The sequence below is a fragment of the Spinacia oleracea genome, chromosome 4 (assembly GCF_020520425.1).
Source record: "Spinacia oleracea cultivar Varoflay chromosome 4, BTI_SOV_V1, whole genome shotgun sequence".
Taxonomy (NCBI): Eukaryota; Viridiplantae; Streptophyta; class Magnoliopsida; order Caryophyllales; family Amaranthaceae; genus Spinacia; species Spinacia oleracea.
The window spans coordinates 127,562,452-127,577,104 of record NC_079490.1 but is presented as its reverse complement, the minus strand read 5'-3'; the positions used below and the strand labels follow the sequence as shown (position 1 = coordinate 127,577,104).

The following is a 14,653-nucleotide window of genomic DNA, read 5'->3' as shown; positions in this document are numbered from 1 at the left end:
CCAAATCAAGCACTTAAAAAATCTAAGGATCTAAGATAGTAGGTTTACGCCAAAGCGAGGTGCTATTTTAGTTGACTTAGGTGGTAAGGCGTCCTAAAGGAGCACGTTGATTGTGGTTTCAACTCAAACAACAATGGCATTATGTTGTAGCAATGGGATAAATTATGGCATTAATTTATTAACCAAGAGTAATTTGGAGATTACTAGCAATAGGTTTTGCTTACCTAAAATCTTAAACTACTTAAGACATGCCAAAGCTGCTTAAGGATTTAGGACTTTTGGGGTCTTGGAATCGTTTCATTCATTTTTGGACCATGCTTTTGCCTTTGTATGAATGAAATGTTTTAATATATTTAATGATTGCATGTTTTTGCTTTTATTTCAAAGTTATTGAATTTTATGAATGGTTATTTATTGCAAATTCTTTTCGATTGTAGTAATAAAAATGGTAGCAAACATAACAACAATCATATCAGCAGAAATTCTGGATGTCGAGTTAGACTTGACTAATTTTCTTGAATAGAAAGGGGAACTTGTCGAAGTTTTGAAAGTTAATGGCATACACTATGTCATTGAACAACCTCTTCCTAGCTATGATGCGCGAGGCATGACTCCTGAAAAGTACAGAAGTTGGGCACTTCACAAGTACCTTGTCACAGAGTTCATCCTTAAGTCTATCCCTGAGAGTTGGAGAGGGAGGTTCATTACTTTTGAACCTCAAGCCCTCCTAAGTAGCCTCGAGGGTAAGTGTGCGGGTTTTCGACCCATGTGCCAAACTGGTGGCAATAGGGTTGATGAATTGGCTAATTCGATGAGCAATCTCAAGCTCATAACCCCACGCAAGTCGTGCCTAGAAATCGAACTTCTAGAGGCACAAAGGCGCATTTACTCTGTCAAGATGGACAAAAACACATCAATTCTGTTTCATGTGAATATGATGTCTGGATTATTTTTCACAATCGAGAGACTTGGTGGTTCCGTCAAAGAGTCGATAGCTATTGCACTAGTGCTGAATTCTCTTCATAAGGATTATGAGGGTTTCAAGATGCACTATCTCTTTAATTAGAAAGAGAGCACATTCTGTGAACTTGTGGAATTACTCGTGAAATTCGAGAAAATCCTTAAGTTCAATCAAGACCCTTTGAATGTGAGGTGCACTAAGTTCAAGAAAGTAGGCAAGGGGAAGAAAAGCAAGGCTGCATCTTCGTCCACTCCCGGAGGGCATCTGGCGCCTTCCAAGAGCAAGATAAAGAGGAATGCTTCTCCTTCCACATCGCAATGCTTCAATTGTAATGAAATTGGTCATTACAAGCGAGATTGCCCCAAACTAAAGGAAGAGAAGAAGGACAAAAACGTTGCTTCTCCTTCAGGTATGTATGTTATACATTGTAATCTTGCTAATTCTACTTCTTGGGTATTAGATACTGGTTGTGGCTCACACTTATGTTCCAATTCGTAGGGACTAAGGAGAAGTAGAAAGCTTGATAAAGGCGAGATGGATCTACGCGTGGGAAATGGAGCACGGATTGCTGCATTAGCCGTAGGATCTTATTTTATTTCTTTGCCTAGTGGGTTTGTTTTGGAACTAGAAAACTGTTACTATGTTCCTAGTATCACCAGAAACATCATTTCCGTTTCAAGTTTGGATTCTAAAGGTTTTAGTTTTCAATTTAAAGACAATAGTTGTTCTTTTTCTTTGAATGGAATGTTTTATGGTTCAGCACAACAAGAAAACGGTCTTTATGTGCTAGATACGAGCAAACACATTTATAACATAAATACCAAAAAGGCTAAAACTGGTGATTCGGATCTCACATTTCTGTGGCATTGTCGATTAGGCCATATAAACATAAAGCGCATGGAATTACTTCAACGGAAAGGAATTCTAGAATCATTCGACTTGGAGAAGATTGATCAATGCGAATCTTGTTTACTTGGCAAAATGACAAAGCAACCTTTCTCAAAGGTAGGAGAAAGAGCAAGCGAACTACTAGGGCTAATACATACGGACGTATGTGGGCCTATGAGTACAAAAGCTAGAGGTGAGTTCAGCTATTTCATAACGTTTACGGACGACTTCAGTAGATATGGCTATATTTACTTAATGAAGCACAAGTCTGAATCGTTTGAGAAATTCCGAGAATTTCAAAATGAAGTAGAGAATCAACATGGCAAGAAAATCAAAGCTCTAAGATCGGATCAAGGAGGTGAATATTTTAGCCACGTGTTTGATGACCATCTAAAAGAATGCGTTATTCTTTCTGAATTGACTGCTCCAGGGACACCTCAATGGAATGGAGTGTCAGAACGGAGAAACAGGACCTTACTCGATATGGTCAGGTCAATTATGGGTCAAGTCAATGATGGGTCTGGCCGAACTTCCTTTACAGTTCTGGGGACATGCGTTGCAAACTGCAGCACTCACACTGAATCGTGCTCCGTCAAAAGCTGTTGAAAAGACTCCATATGAATTATGGACTGGGAAACTTCCAAAGTTGTCTTTTCTGAAGATTTGGGGTTGCAAAGCATATGTCAAGCGATTAATTTCGGACAAGCTACAACCTAAATCTGACAAATGTTTCTTCGTTGGGTATCCAAAAGAAACTAAGGGGTATTATTTCTACAACAAGTCAGACAACAAGGTTTTCGTTGCTCGTGACGGTATCTTTTTGGAAAGAAATCATATTTCCAAATTGACAAGTGGGAGAATAATAGACCTCAAAGAGATTCGAGACGAACAACCAACTCAGAACTCTTTAGAAGAAGTTCAGGTTGATGAACCTCCAAGGTCTTTAGAAGAGCCAGTGGGAGTAGTTCCTCAAAACGTTGTTGCCCCTCGTAAGTCAAGTAGAACTATTTTTCAGCCGGGCAGATGGACAGGCGTCCTCTTGACTGAAAACTTAGACGTTCTCATATTGGATAGTGATGAACCTATGACTTACAAGCAAGTTATGACGAGCCTAAGCTCCACTAAATGGTTAGAGGCCATGCAATCTGAAATAGACTCCATGTCTGAAAATTAAGTCTGGGATTCGGTTGATTTGCCGTATGGGTTCACACCTATCGGATGCAAATGGGACTTCAAGTTGAAGAAAGACAAAGATGGAATTGTATACATATACAAGGCTAGATTGGTAGCAAAAGGTTACAGGCAAGTTCACGACATTGACTACGATGAAACCTTTTCTCCAGTCGCGATGCTTAAGTCTATTCGGATAATCCTTGCGATTGTCGCTTTTCATGACTATGAAATATGGCAAATGGATGTCAAAACTGCCTTCTTGAATGGTGTTCTTGAAGAGACTGCGTTCATGACACAGCCGGAGGGTTTTGTCGATCAAAAGAACCAAGGAAAGGTATGCAAGCTTAAGAAGTCCATCTACGGACTAAAGCAGGCATCAAGGAGTTGGAATAAACGATTTGATGAAGCAGTCAATAATTTTGGCTTCGTCAAGAATCAGGACGAATCTTGTGTATACAAGAAGGTCAGTGGGAGTAAAATTGCATTCCTAGTGTTGTATGTTGACGACATACTGCTTATTGGAAACGACATTCCTATGTTGGAGTCTGTAAAGACTTGGCTTGGAAAGTGTTTCTCAATGAAGGACTTAGGAGAGGCACAGTACATATTGGGCATCAAAATCTATAGGGATAGATCTAAGAGGATGATTGGACTAAGCCAAAGCACTTACATTGACAAAGTGCTAGCTAGGTTCAATATGATGGAAGCCAAGAGAGGCCATCTACCCATGTCACATGACACATTTTTAAGCAAGAATCAGTGTCCCAAAACATCTGATGAGCGTAGAAAGATGAGTCGAACTACATACGCTTCGGCTAATGGGTCCATCATGTATGCTATGATTTGTACAAGGCCGGATATTTCGTTCGCACTCAGTGCAACGAGCAGGTACCAATCAGAACCAGGTGAGGCGCATTGGACTGCTGCCAAGAACATCCTAAAGTACCTGAAAAGGACTAAGGATCAGTTTCTGGTTTATGATTGTATAGATGAGTTGATTGTTAAGGGTTATACGGACGCAAGCTTTCAAACCGACAGAGATGATTTCATATCACAGTCTGGGTTTGTGTTTTGCCTCAACGGCGGAGCAGTAAGCTGGAAAAGTGCTAAGCAAAGCACTATTGCGGATTCTACAACTGAAGCCGAGTACATTGCTGCCTCAGAAGAAGCAAAGGAAGCTGTTTGGATTCGGAAGTTCATCGAAGAACTTGGTGTTGTCCCCTCCATTAAAGGACCAGTGGCTTTGTATTGTGACAATAGCGGAGCCATTGCCCAGGCAAAGGAGCCTAGGAGCCACCAGAAGTCCAAGCACGTACTGCGGCGATTTCATATACTTCGAGAGATCGTTAAAAGAAAAGAAATCGAGATTTGCAAGGTTGGAACTGACGACAATGTCGCGGATCCATTGACAAAACCGTTACCACAAGTGACACACAACGCACATGTAGCAACCATGGGAATCAAGCATGTTGGAGAATGGATTTGATTTTCTAAGTATTGTTTTAGAACATCTGTTAGATTTATGTTTAAAACAATTGGTTTAACCATTTCATATTTATGAAATTTATTATTTCATATTCATTTAATTGTGGTTTAGAATTAAATGATAAGTCCATGTGATTCAAATCATTCAAATGGGATGTCAAGATGGATACTTCGACAAAGAAACACCCATGAGTGAACTTGAATATTGAAGTCACAAAGGATCCCTAATCCAGGTCATTGAAAGGTGGACGACCAATGATTAATGAAGATTAGATTGCAAGTAGATTACTTAGTTCTGTTTCTTGAACTAGAGTGACTGGATGTCAGAATCTTTTGCATAGATACTTATTGGATCTTGTATCGGATTGACCATGAGAACACTTAATAGATTAAATTCATGTCATAGGTAGTTCTCGTTAATGGTGATTAGAAACCGTTCCTCGGAACATGAGCGATTATGTCTGCTCGTTTGAGAATTAGTTCGCTTTGATGCTAGCTAAACGTCGCACCGTAAAAGGAGGCTATAAAAGCAGTTATCAGGCGTACTATGAATCAAAGTGAGTGTTCATAGATTGCAAGAATGGATTGTCCTCCTATCTTTGATAGGATATGGTGTTGTTGTGTAACAAGGCCTCTCGGAGAGTTAGATACTGTAAAATGCAGGGTCGTGCTCAGAATGGTTAAGGCTTAACCTTCTGCAAAAGTTTGACAGTTGAACTCTGTAATCCGAGAAACACTTATGGACCTAATAAGGATGGCTTGGATCTTACCTTATGTTCAGTAAGTAACACTAAGCGACAAAGGAATGTGAATGCACACTTGTCTGAATGACAAGTGGGAGACTGAAGGAAATATGTCCTTCACCCAAAGTCTAATACCAAAGTTCAGATTAATTGCGAACAATTAATTCAGTGAGATCAAGTGATCAGAACAGCTAGCTGGAGCAATGCTTCCGATCAGTGAGTTCTAATGAATATTAAACTCACATCTTACTCTTGACTGAACCTACAAGGTCACACCAATGACAAGTAACAGATCACCGGATTAAATGAATCGGAAATTCATTTAATAGCTTTTCGGGAATTAGTTGGAAAACGTATTATCGATACGACCTTGCATCGGAATCGTATATCGTATCGCGAATATTCGTAAGCTAGACGAGACGAATAAATCGTATCGTACGACGGTGATTCGTCGTGTACGAAACGATAAATAATATATCGGTAATATATTAATGGCGAATACGAAGAGCGGCCCACGAGCCGAGTGCACTAAGCACTCAAGGCCCATGGGCGCGCGCTAGGCAAGCAAGCAAGGCAACGACACAGCAGCGCTGGCCCATGGCCGAGGAGCTGTGTGCGCGCGGGCCAAGGCCACGTCACAGCAGCAGCTGCGCGGCCCACGGCCCAGCTCGTTGTGCGTGTCCGTGTGGTGTTGCGCGGGCTTGCTAGTCGGCCTTGCCTTATGGCTTGGTCGGTTAGTAAGGTTATGTGAATAACCTTCTAACCACTTTCCAACATAACACAATTCAGTTTACACACAACCCTAGGAGAAAACAGAGAACCCTAATTCTCTCTGTGCCTCCAAAGTGTGTTCATCCCAAAAAGCACAACTCTTGATCGATTGTCTAAGCTACAATAATCAAGGCGGATCTGATCGTGTCGGTGAACCAAGTAGAGGAACGACAACTGGAGTTCTAAGTTCATGTTCGTTGACAATTTGTGGAAAACACGCTTCAAACGTAAGTCTTCTTAATTTGTGCTTTATACATGCTTCCTGGCTTTGGGGATTGTTTCCGCACATGTTATTATGTTTAACTGTATTCCCCTACAGTTGGAAATTTTATATTCTCCATCTTCTCCAACAAGATTTCATCACAAAAGGGGGAATTACCGGGTTTAATTATGGCTCGAGTTGGGTTCAGATTACCCACTAGTGGAAAAAATACCTGTTGAGGGGGGCATTTTGGGCTTATTGAGGCGAACATGACCCGCTTCGACAGACGTGGCTTCAACAGCTCACTTAGCTGTTGAGGCGGGCTTTGTTCGCCTCAACAGGTGATCTGTTGTGGGGGGCTTTCAAAAGCCCGCCTCAACAGCCCAAAACCAAAGGTAAAAATGAGGACCTGTTGTGGGGGGCATTACCAAAGCCCGCCTCAACAGCCACCTCTGTTGAGGCTCACTTCTTAAATGCCCCCCACAACAGACCTGTATTTTTGCGCCAATATCTGTACATTTGCGCCATAAATTCATATGTTGTTGAGGCGTACATTAAAATCCCCCTTCAACAACATTAATTTTTTTTTTCAAATTCTTTTAAAATATAAAATACGTGGCAATAATCAAATCTATATATAAACACCATTGAGTATTGAAACATGTACACCAATCAACACCAGAATAGCAATGGTATGAATCTGCTTATTTTTGATAAATAAATCATTAAATTAACTTCATTTATATTAACCCAATAGAGAAAAGCGTATAGTACGTACGTTTACAATTTTTAAACACCTAGCTAGCTAGTCTAACAAATTAAAACTAATATTAACAAATAAAGACAAAAGGCTAGAGAGCTAGTCTAACAAATTTCTCTAATCTGGCCACTAAGCTCCCTTTAGATCATGCATTACAAACCTTAATTAAGGTCGTGTTGACTTTCTTCCAATCAACTCGATCCCTGCAAGATGGAAGGAAAATATATGAGCTATAGAGTACCAAAGTTTACACTCACGATATTATATTTACATTCCATTGAAGCATAAAAAGATATAGTTGCGCCTGAAAACCCTTGTATTTGATGAGCTCTTTCATCATGTCAACCACATAAAGCTGCCCTTCATCATCGAAGTACGCAAGATCTCCTGTATGCACCCAGCCTTGATTATCAATAGTCAACTTGGTGGCTTGTGGATTATTAAAGTAATCACACATCGTTGTTTTACTTATAGGAAAAATGACATGTATTATTGAACCAATAATTAAAGAAACTCACCTCTTTATTCCAGTTTGTTTCGTAAACTATGTAAACAAGGATAAATGTCTGAAGACTAGTTCCGATTATCATTCCTATCCAAATACCATGCATAGTGCAGCACAACACCCTATCAATCAGTGTTCCATAAAAATGAACTGATAAAGTTTATCACTTAATAAAATCAAATGTATTATTAGTTTAAAACAATTTCGATGACAGAGTTGTACAGAAAATAATGTATTTTGATTGAGAATATATATAGGTAATAATTACCTCCACACCTAAGGGAGTCTTATAGCCGAGGAAAAATCCCAGAGGAAGTCCAATAACATAGTAGGAAAACAGGTTTACGTAAGCAACTAAGGCCTGCCACCCTCCTCCAACCGCGACACCTATAATCAACAAAATTATACTTGAACCTGTTAAACCATGATCAGTTATATTTGATGTTGAATATTGATCAAAATAATACCTGATATGACTGGCTGGACACTGTTAAGCACCATGGTAATGCCCAGAAGATAGGCTAAATGAGCAACAGCGTTTTGCATATCTTTACTTTCTGTAAATATCACAGCAAAATGGTTCCTGGTGAGCATGACAGCTCACATTAGAAGAAGACCTATGTAGAGGGACTGAGAAACAATGACTATCACGGAATACTTGGCCGCTCTTGCATTTCCTGATCCAAGCTCGTTGGATACTCGAACTCTGAAATGTTTAAAGACAGTTTTAGAATGTTTAATGCTACTTAGTACTAGTAGTTAGTATGTAGTACAATCACAAGGATGCTTCGTAGTTGTAGAGTACAGTTAACTGGTTTAAGGAATATACAGAGAAGCATTACCCTATAGCAGCATTGATTCCTATTAATAGCATGCCTTCCCATCCATTTAAATTCATACTGCATAAGAAAAAACGAAAGCAGGATCAACTCATTGAATCAATGTATCAACTGTCAAGGTTTTTTACATAGTGAAAACTTCTACCATACATCTGTCAAGATTTATTGAAAGTGTTCTTGTTTTTACCAAAAAGTATATGAAATTGCTAAACCAAGTTCTAGAAGTTTTGAGGATCATAACAAAACTGCTAGAAACTACAAATGCATCTAAGCAGTTGTTTTGAAAGATAACACTGTAAGAATGCCAATCTGCAAGATGACTCAGATTTGACAAAGTCAGTAGGAATCAGAATTAAGAGGAGATGTTGAGCAGTGCATGTGTTCAGATCAGTTAAAGGGTTCTAGTGGTCAGAATATGCGGAAGCAAATTTTGAAGCTACATGTATACAGTCTAAGTAATCTAGCTTTATACAATATAGATTCAGGATCAATTTTTCAGCTTTGCGAATTTTGAACCTACAGGTGTACAGTCTAAGTTAACTTGGTTTCTGCTTTAATATTTCACGACCACACCGATGAACTGAACTGCTTTATACAATATAGATTCAGGATCATTTGTTCAGTTGCTGCTTCTTTTCTTGCTTAGTAACTTCAAGACCAAATCATTAATTGGTGAACAACTCAGGAAAGCAAACTATATGCAGGTGATGTGTGACTAGTTCCTACAAATGTTCCTCATACGACATACTTAATTAAGACTGACATTAAAAATATGAAATACTTGTGCAAACCAGAAGCACAGACTATCTGTTAAAGGGAAGAGGCTCAAATCCTACAGCATAGGTCGCAGAAAATGAGCATGAGCAATACTTGTGCAAACCAGAAGCACAGACTATCACACGCAATAAATTCTAGATGTTTCTAAATTCTACTCCGTAATGTTTTTGCCAGTTTCCACACAAAACAGGTTCAGAACTACAAAGGAAAGGAGCACCCATTCTTCCTAGCAAATTGGACCCGAATATTAGTGACTCCCTAAATTTCTACCAACTTCTAGTATAGAGCAAACATTGAAAGAACACTGTTAAACTCTGTCATACTCTATATTTCGCACAAATTTCTTGATCCACAGGTTCAGAATCTTGTGCATAAGTAAATGGAAAAACAAACTGCAAAAAGTTTTCTGCAGTGCCTCTAGAGAAGTAACAAAAAGTTGTAAACTGGCAATCTAACTTTTCCCTTCCAATGTTTCACATTAACCTCAGTTCCTTTTGCACTACACTAAGCACCAATACTACCAAAAGGGTGTCGAAAAGAAGAAAAGATATAAGATCCTCATAATTCAGAAGTACTCAAGTTCGAGTTGAACAGAAAAGGGTACTCCTTCCATCTGACAAGTTTAACATGAAGAATGAAACTTATGTAATCATACGAGAATCTTTGCCCATGTGATCCGGAGAGACACAGAGAGACACCACTAAGGTACTTACCAAAAAGAAATGTTAAAACTTATTTCAAAAAGACCAAAGAAAGAGAAGTGTTAATAGTTATTGACATAGGGAGTAATTGCTAATTAAGTTAAGAATACACATAAAAGAAATAATCACAGTGAGTCTGTCATAACACCAAAATTGAATATGATGTTGATGTTCTTACCTTCAAAGAGCTGTTTGGCTCCTCCAAGGAACCCAACCACGATTACTTATTTGCTGTAGACTCCACACCTATTATAGAAAGATGTAAAAAGATATTGCAATTAGCATTTCAATATATGATATGTACATATTACATATCAGTAATTTGATATCCATGGGGTTATCCAGAATCAGAACATCAACAGAAGATTATGTTATTTGACTTCTCTACGAGTGCCAACAAAGTACAAAACTAGCTATTTGCCATTTTTCGAAGACTTTGCATGTTTTTGCCAAGAAAAGGTCAAATTGTCACAAGTATAGCGGCAAAATTAGTGTGCAAAAACTAAGGTACTTCTGCTAAACTAACAACATTTTATAGTTTTGTATAATCCCCTATCGTTCACATTCTAAATTCACCACAGAGGTGTCAACCACAAATTGGAAAAAAGTCCCAATTGAACATATTACTAACAATTGAACTAAAAAACCACAAATATCAAACCCTAATTTGTAAATTCATCCAATAACTGTAACATTAGCCTAAATTTTCTGCAGAATCAACTCATTATGCTCAACTAATTAAGTGAAACTAAATTTCAAGATCAAACAAAACAGGAATCAAAAACGTTACAAACTAACCTTAAAAAAGAAGAGAGACAGAGGTGAGCGAGATAGGGAGGACCGCAGTCGGGGGCGAGTATTATGGAAGACGCGAATAAAGTGGTAGTGGTAGTGGTGGCGACGGTGAGAAGCGGGAACTGGCCGGGAATTCAGGAACCTACACCGCGCGGTGGGGAGCGGTGCGAATCGCCTTCAGATGCGTTGCAATAGATCGAGATTTGAAGTATACGTAGATCTCATCTGTTTGGCGGTGAGGAGGTTTAATTGTTTTAAATGTTGTGAAGCCCTGTTGAAGCGAACATACATAAGCCCGCCCCTTTAGACTAGTGTCTATTGAGGCGGGCAATTAAAAGCCCCCTTCAACAGGTTCTATAGAAGCGAACACCATAAAAGCCTGCCCCAACTTGTTAGTAAAATATTTGACCCGCGTTGACTAAGTGGTTATTGAGGCACGCTTATGTATGCCCCCTTCAACAAGGGGGCTACAACAGGGGTTTTTTCCACTAGTGACCTGACATGGAAGGATGCAATGGCCTGGATACCCCTTCTGTGATGGCCCTGAGTCTGGCTCTACTCGGAGTTGTACTCTCAGTGTCATATTCTTGAGAATCTGCACCTTCCATGTCTTGCTGCATGTTCCTCCTCTAGACACTAGGGCTGCTCTGAGGTCGGGGGCGTTTTTTCCTCTGCTGCTCTATCTCTACCTCTATAGAAGGCCTTTTGGTTTGAGTGTGATGATAAGGCTGAGTCAAGAAGGTTAAGATCTCCAAGGCAACGCGCATCTAGTCTGGTGAGAATTGAGCTCCCACACGCTACAGCAAAGCGGTAGTTGGGGTTTGGATGATCTGACCTGGGGTTGCTTTACTTTCTAAGGGTGGTGAATATTTGGTCTGTCCAACATTTGGAGGCATGCCGAACTGGGGTTTTGTTGTAGGTTCTGGGTTGGCCTTTGAGGTGGGTGGGTTTATTTGTTGGATTATCGGTTCTTCCGACTCTAGTGTTATCATTGTTTATAAGCTGGGTGATTTAGGACAAGATCTAGAAAGTAACCCTCCTTCTAGCGCCACTTGTTCCGGGTGCGGAACTGGGAGGACGATCTGGATGAGCCTGACCCTGTCAAGCAGAGAAAACGTAAGCTAATCTCGGGGGTTTAACCGAGGAAACCCCCTCCTATGCCTAAGCCAACAAATGTATAAGATGTATTTTGAGAGAGAAATTAGAAAGAAGGTGGAGCAAGTACCGAGAATATAAATGTGTCCCATCATGAATGATGTGGGAACAATTTATAGGCGTACTATTATGTACTTTGGCCTACTTGGATGTCGCCACGTGTATGACGGCGATGTACTTACTTTTGTCTGCTAGCCTGCAGATCTTCTCTTTGGACCGATGCTATTCTACGGAGTACGACCCTTTCTTATGAGCTTGGATTGCCTTGGGGCTTTTGGTCTGCCCTGATGCTTTTGGTCTGCCGGACCAACATCGCTTGTTTATGAACTCCAGATCTTGCCCAGTGACTTTGGTCTGTGCTGGGCTGGTGGCTTTGCTCTTGCACCTAAGGTCTGTCCTCTTCTAATAGGACATCGTACAAGTGCTATTTGATTTAATAATTTCATTTTAGTGCCCTGAGTTTAAACTCTTATGCACTATAATTCCTTGAAATGCATATTAATTTTCACATTCATAACATTGGGTTAATTTATTAATAATTTCACGAAGAGGCAAACAAATAGCTACTCTTTGTCAACAATTTTTTAGCACTTTGATTAATTTATTTCAAAATCGAACAACTTTTACAAGATTAATTTTCTCCGTACATAATTATAAGAATATAAATTTTGTATCTATCTTAAGTTTACTCATCATTTTAGGGGAAATACTAGTATAGGACCCGTGCGATGCACGGTTTACAAATTTTAACTTTAAGTGCGAAGTTAAATTAGTTTCAAAAAAAAAGTGGATTTTTCATTCTCATTTACACCCGTCACCAATAATTTCATGTTAGGTATAAACATCAATTAACATCCTAACTATCTCATTTTTTTATCGTGTTACCCATACACATTTGGTTACATGCCTCATTAGTCTTTATTAGAGATGGACAGTGAGTCGGGTCTGACCTAGCCCATCCTGACACAGCCCATAGTGGGTTATGTGGGTCAGACCCACTTACAACCCATGACACAATGTGTCGTGGGTCGAGTTTTTTCAACACAAACCATTTCGATCGACCCTATCGAACTCGACACAGCCCACCACGGCACACCCGACCCAACCAACCCAACACCCGAACCCAACCCACCCAATACACGAACTCAACCCACCGAACCATTTCTAATTTAAACTATTTTTTTTTTGGCAAATAACTATTTTGTATGTTTAAAATGTTAAAAATATATAATTTTATTGTTTAAATATACATTAACCACGTTTATGTGAGTATGTGAATATATAACATATATTAATTCATTTAAATTCATATAAAATTTGTAACTTTTTAACGCTTAGTAAATCTTCTAAACCCACCTAACCCACATCAGTTCCTAAAACTCGTCTAAACCCACCAGACCCACCTAATACATCTGACCCATCGGATTCACATTTGGCCTAAACCTGTCGTAACCCACCAAACCCATCGGACCCACTCGACACGCACAACCCACCACGACCCATGTAACTCACGACCCATCATGTACTTTGTCCATTTTTTCCGACACAACCCACGACTCAACCCACCCTAATTTAACTACGGAGGTTTGCGTGTTAATTATCCCCGCCCCATGACCCACCAAACTCACTCATGAGCCATCCAACACGCCACGTTGGCCATCTCTAGTTATTATCCCACTACAAATGCATCTTATCCGAAATTTCTTTTACCTTACATAGTAACTTTAAACTTTAAACATGAATCTATATAAAATGTGAAGTATATCTACTCACTTTTGAGAATTTTGAACTTATTTTACTAACAAAATATTTTATTAACTATAAAAATTAAGGAAATATTCGGAACAAATGATTATAACTTATATTACATATGTGTTTTCTTCACCCTTGAAAAAAAAAGTTATATCTTCAGATATTAAGTCTTGTTTTTTCTATTGTGTTACCTGTATCATTTTGTTGCCCACCTCATTTTGTTACTTGCTCTATTTCAAGTTTACTCTTTTGAAATCAGTTATGATCAAATCCAATAAGTTTTATTAGGTCTATTAGATTTAATCAATTCCAAATCCAATAAGTTTAGATAAATTTAAATTCATTTCACATAAGGTGAAAAGAATGCACCCTACTTCCATTTTTCTTTATTCCATTTGTTTTTTATGTGATCAAAATAAAATTTAAAAAATTGGTTGTACTTTGTGGAGAAAGAGACTACATTGGCTAAAACTCAAAACCAAACCCACCACATCACCATGGAGATTATTATTTTATCTATATAAATGTTCATCACTTATCAAACCACTACACTTTGTAAAAGTTTAGTAATAAAAATTAAAACAACCATTAACAAATTATTACTAACAACTTATTGTTATATTGTCAAATCGGTTGTTGAGTATTCCACGATTTTGGTCAATATGAATAACATATTAGCGCTCAAAAGAACGAAGAGTAGTATATGCTAAAATGCTTTCATTCCTTGATAGACAAAAAATTTTTTCATTCCTTGATTATATTATATAGGGAAGGTAAACTAATTTTAATTTATCGCAAACTTGCATTAAACTTTAATTTTTCTATAAAAGTACATTTTATCAACTATAAAAATAATTTAAGTTTAAGATTCATATCTTGTGTACTCTTACATAAATTATTCCCTCTAAGAAATTACTATGCAATACGGAGTACATATTATTAGTAACAATATTATGATGCTTGTTTATATTTCTTATTTAAAAATATGTATAGATATTCAGTTCCATTCTATAAAGACGTGAGAATGTACAATAAAATTGTATAATGGATTAAATAAGTACGTATAATGTTAGTAATGTTGTCAATGATATTATTGTGTATAAAGATATTGCATAAAATTATATTCCATAATAAAATATTCATGAT

The 14,653-nt window shown here is 38.4% G+C and overlaps 1 protein-coding gene across 1 annotated transcript; it reads right to left on the bottom strand.

The window, feature by feature from the left end:
• Window positions 1-7,556: 7,556 nt before the first annotated feature.
• On the bottom strand, window positions 7,557-11,592 carry LOC130471868 (protein DETOXIFICATION 34). Its single transcript, XM_056842205.1, has 7 exons — window positions 11,436-11,592; window positions 8,456-8,636; window positions 8,331-8,387; window positions 8,106-8,194; window positions 7,956-8,045; window positions 7,757-7,902; window positions 7,557-7,610 (listed from the first exon to the last, which is right to left on the bottom strand). Exons 1-7 carry the CDS (start codon window positions 11,590-11,592, stop codon window positions 7,557-7,559), a joined length of 774 nt encoding a protein of 257 aa, XP_056698183.1.
• Between the last annotated feature and the right edge of the window lie 3,061 nt (window positions 11,593-14,653).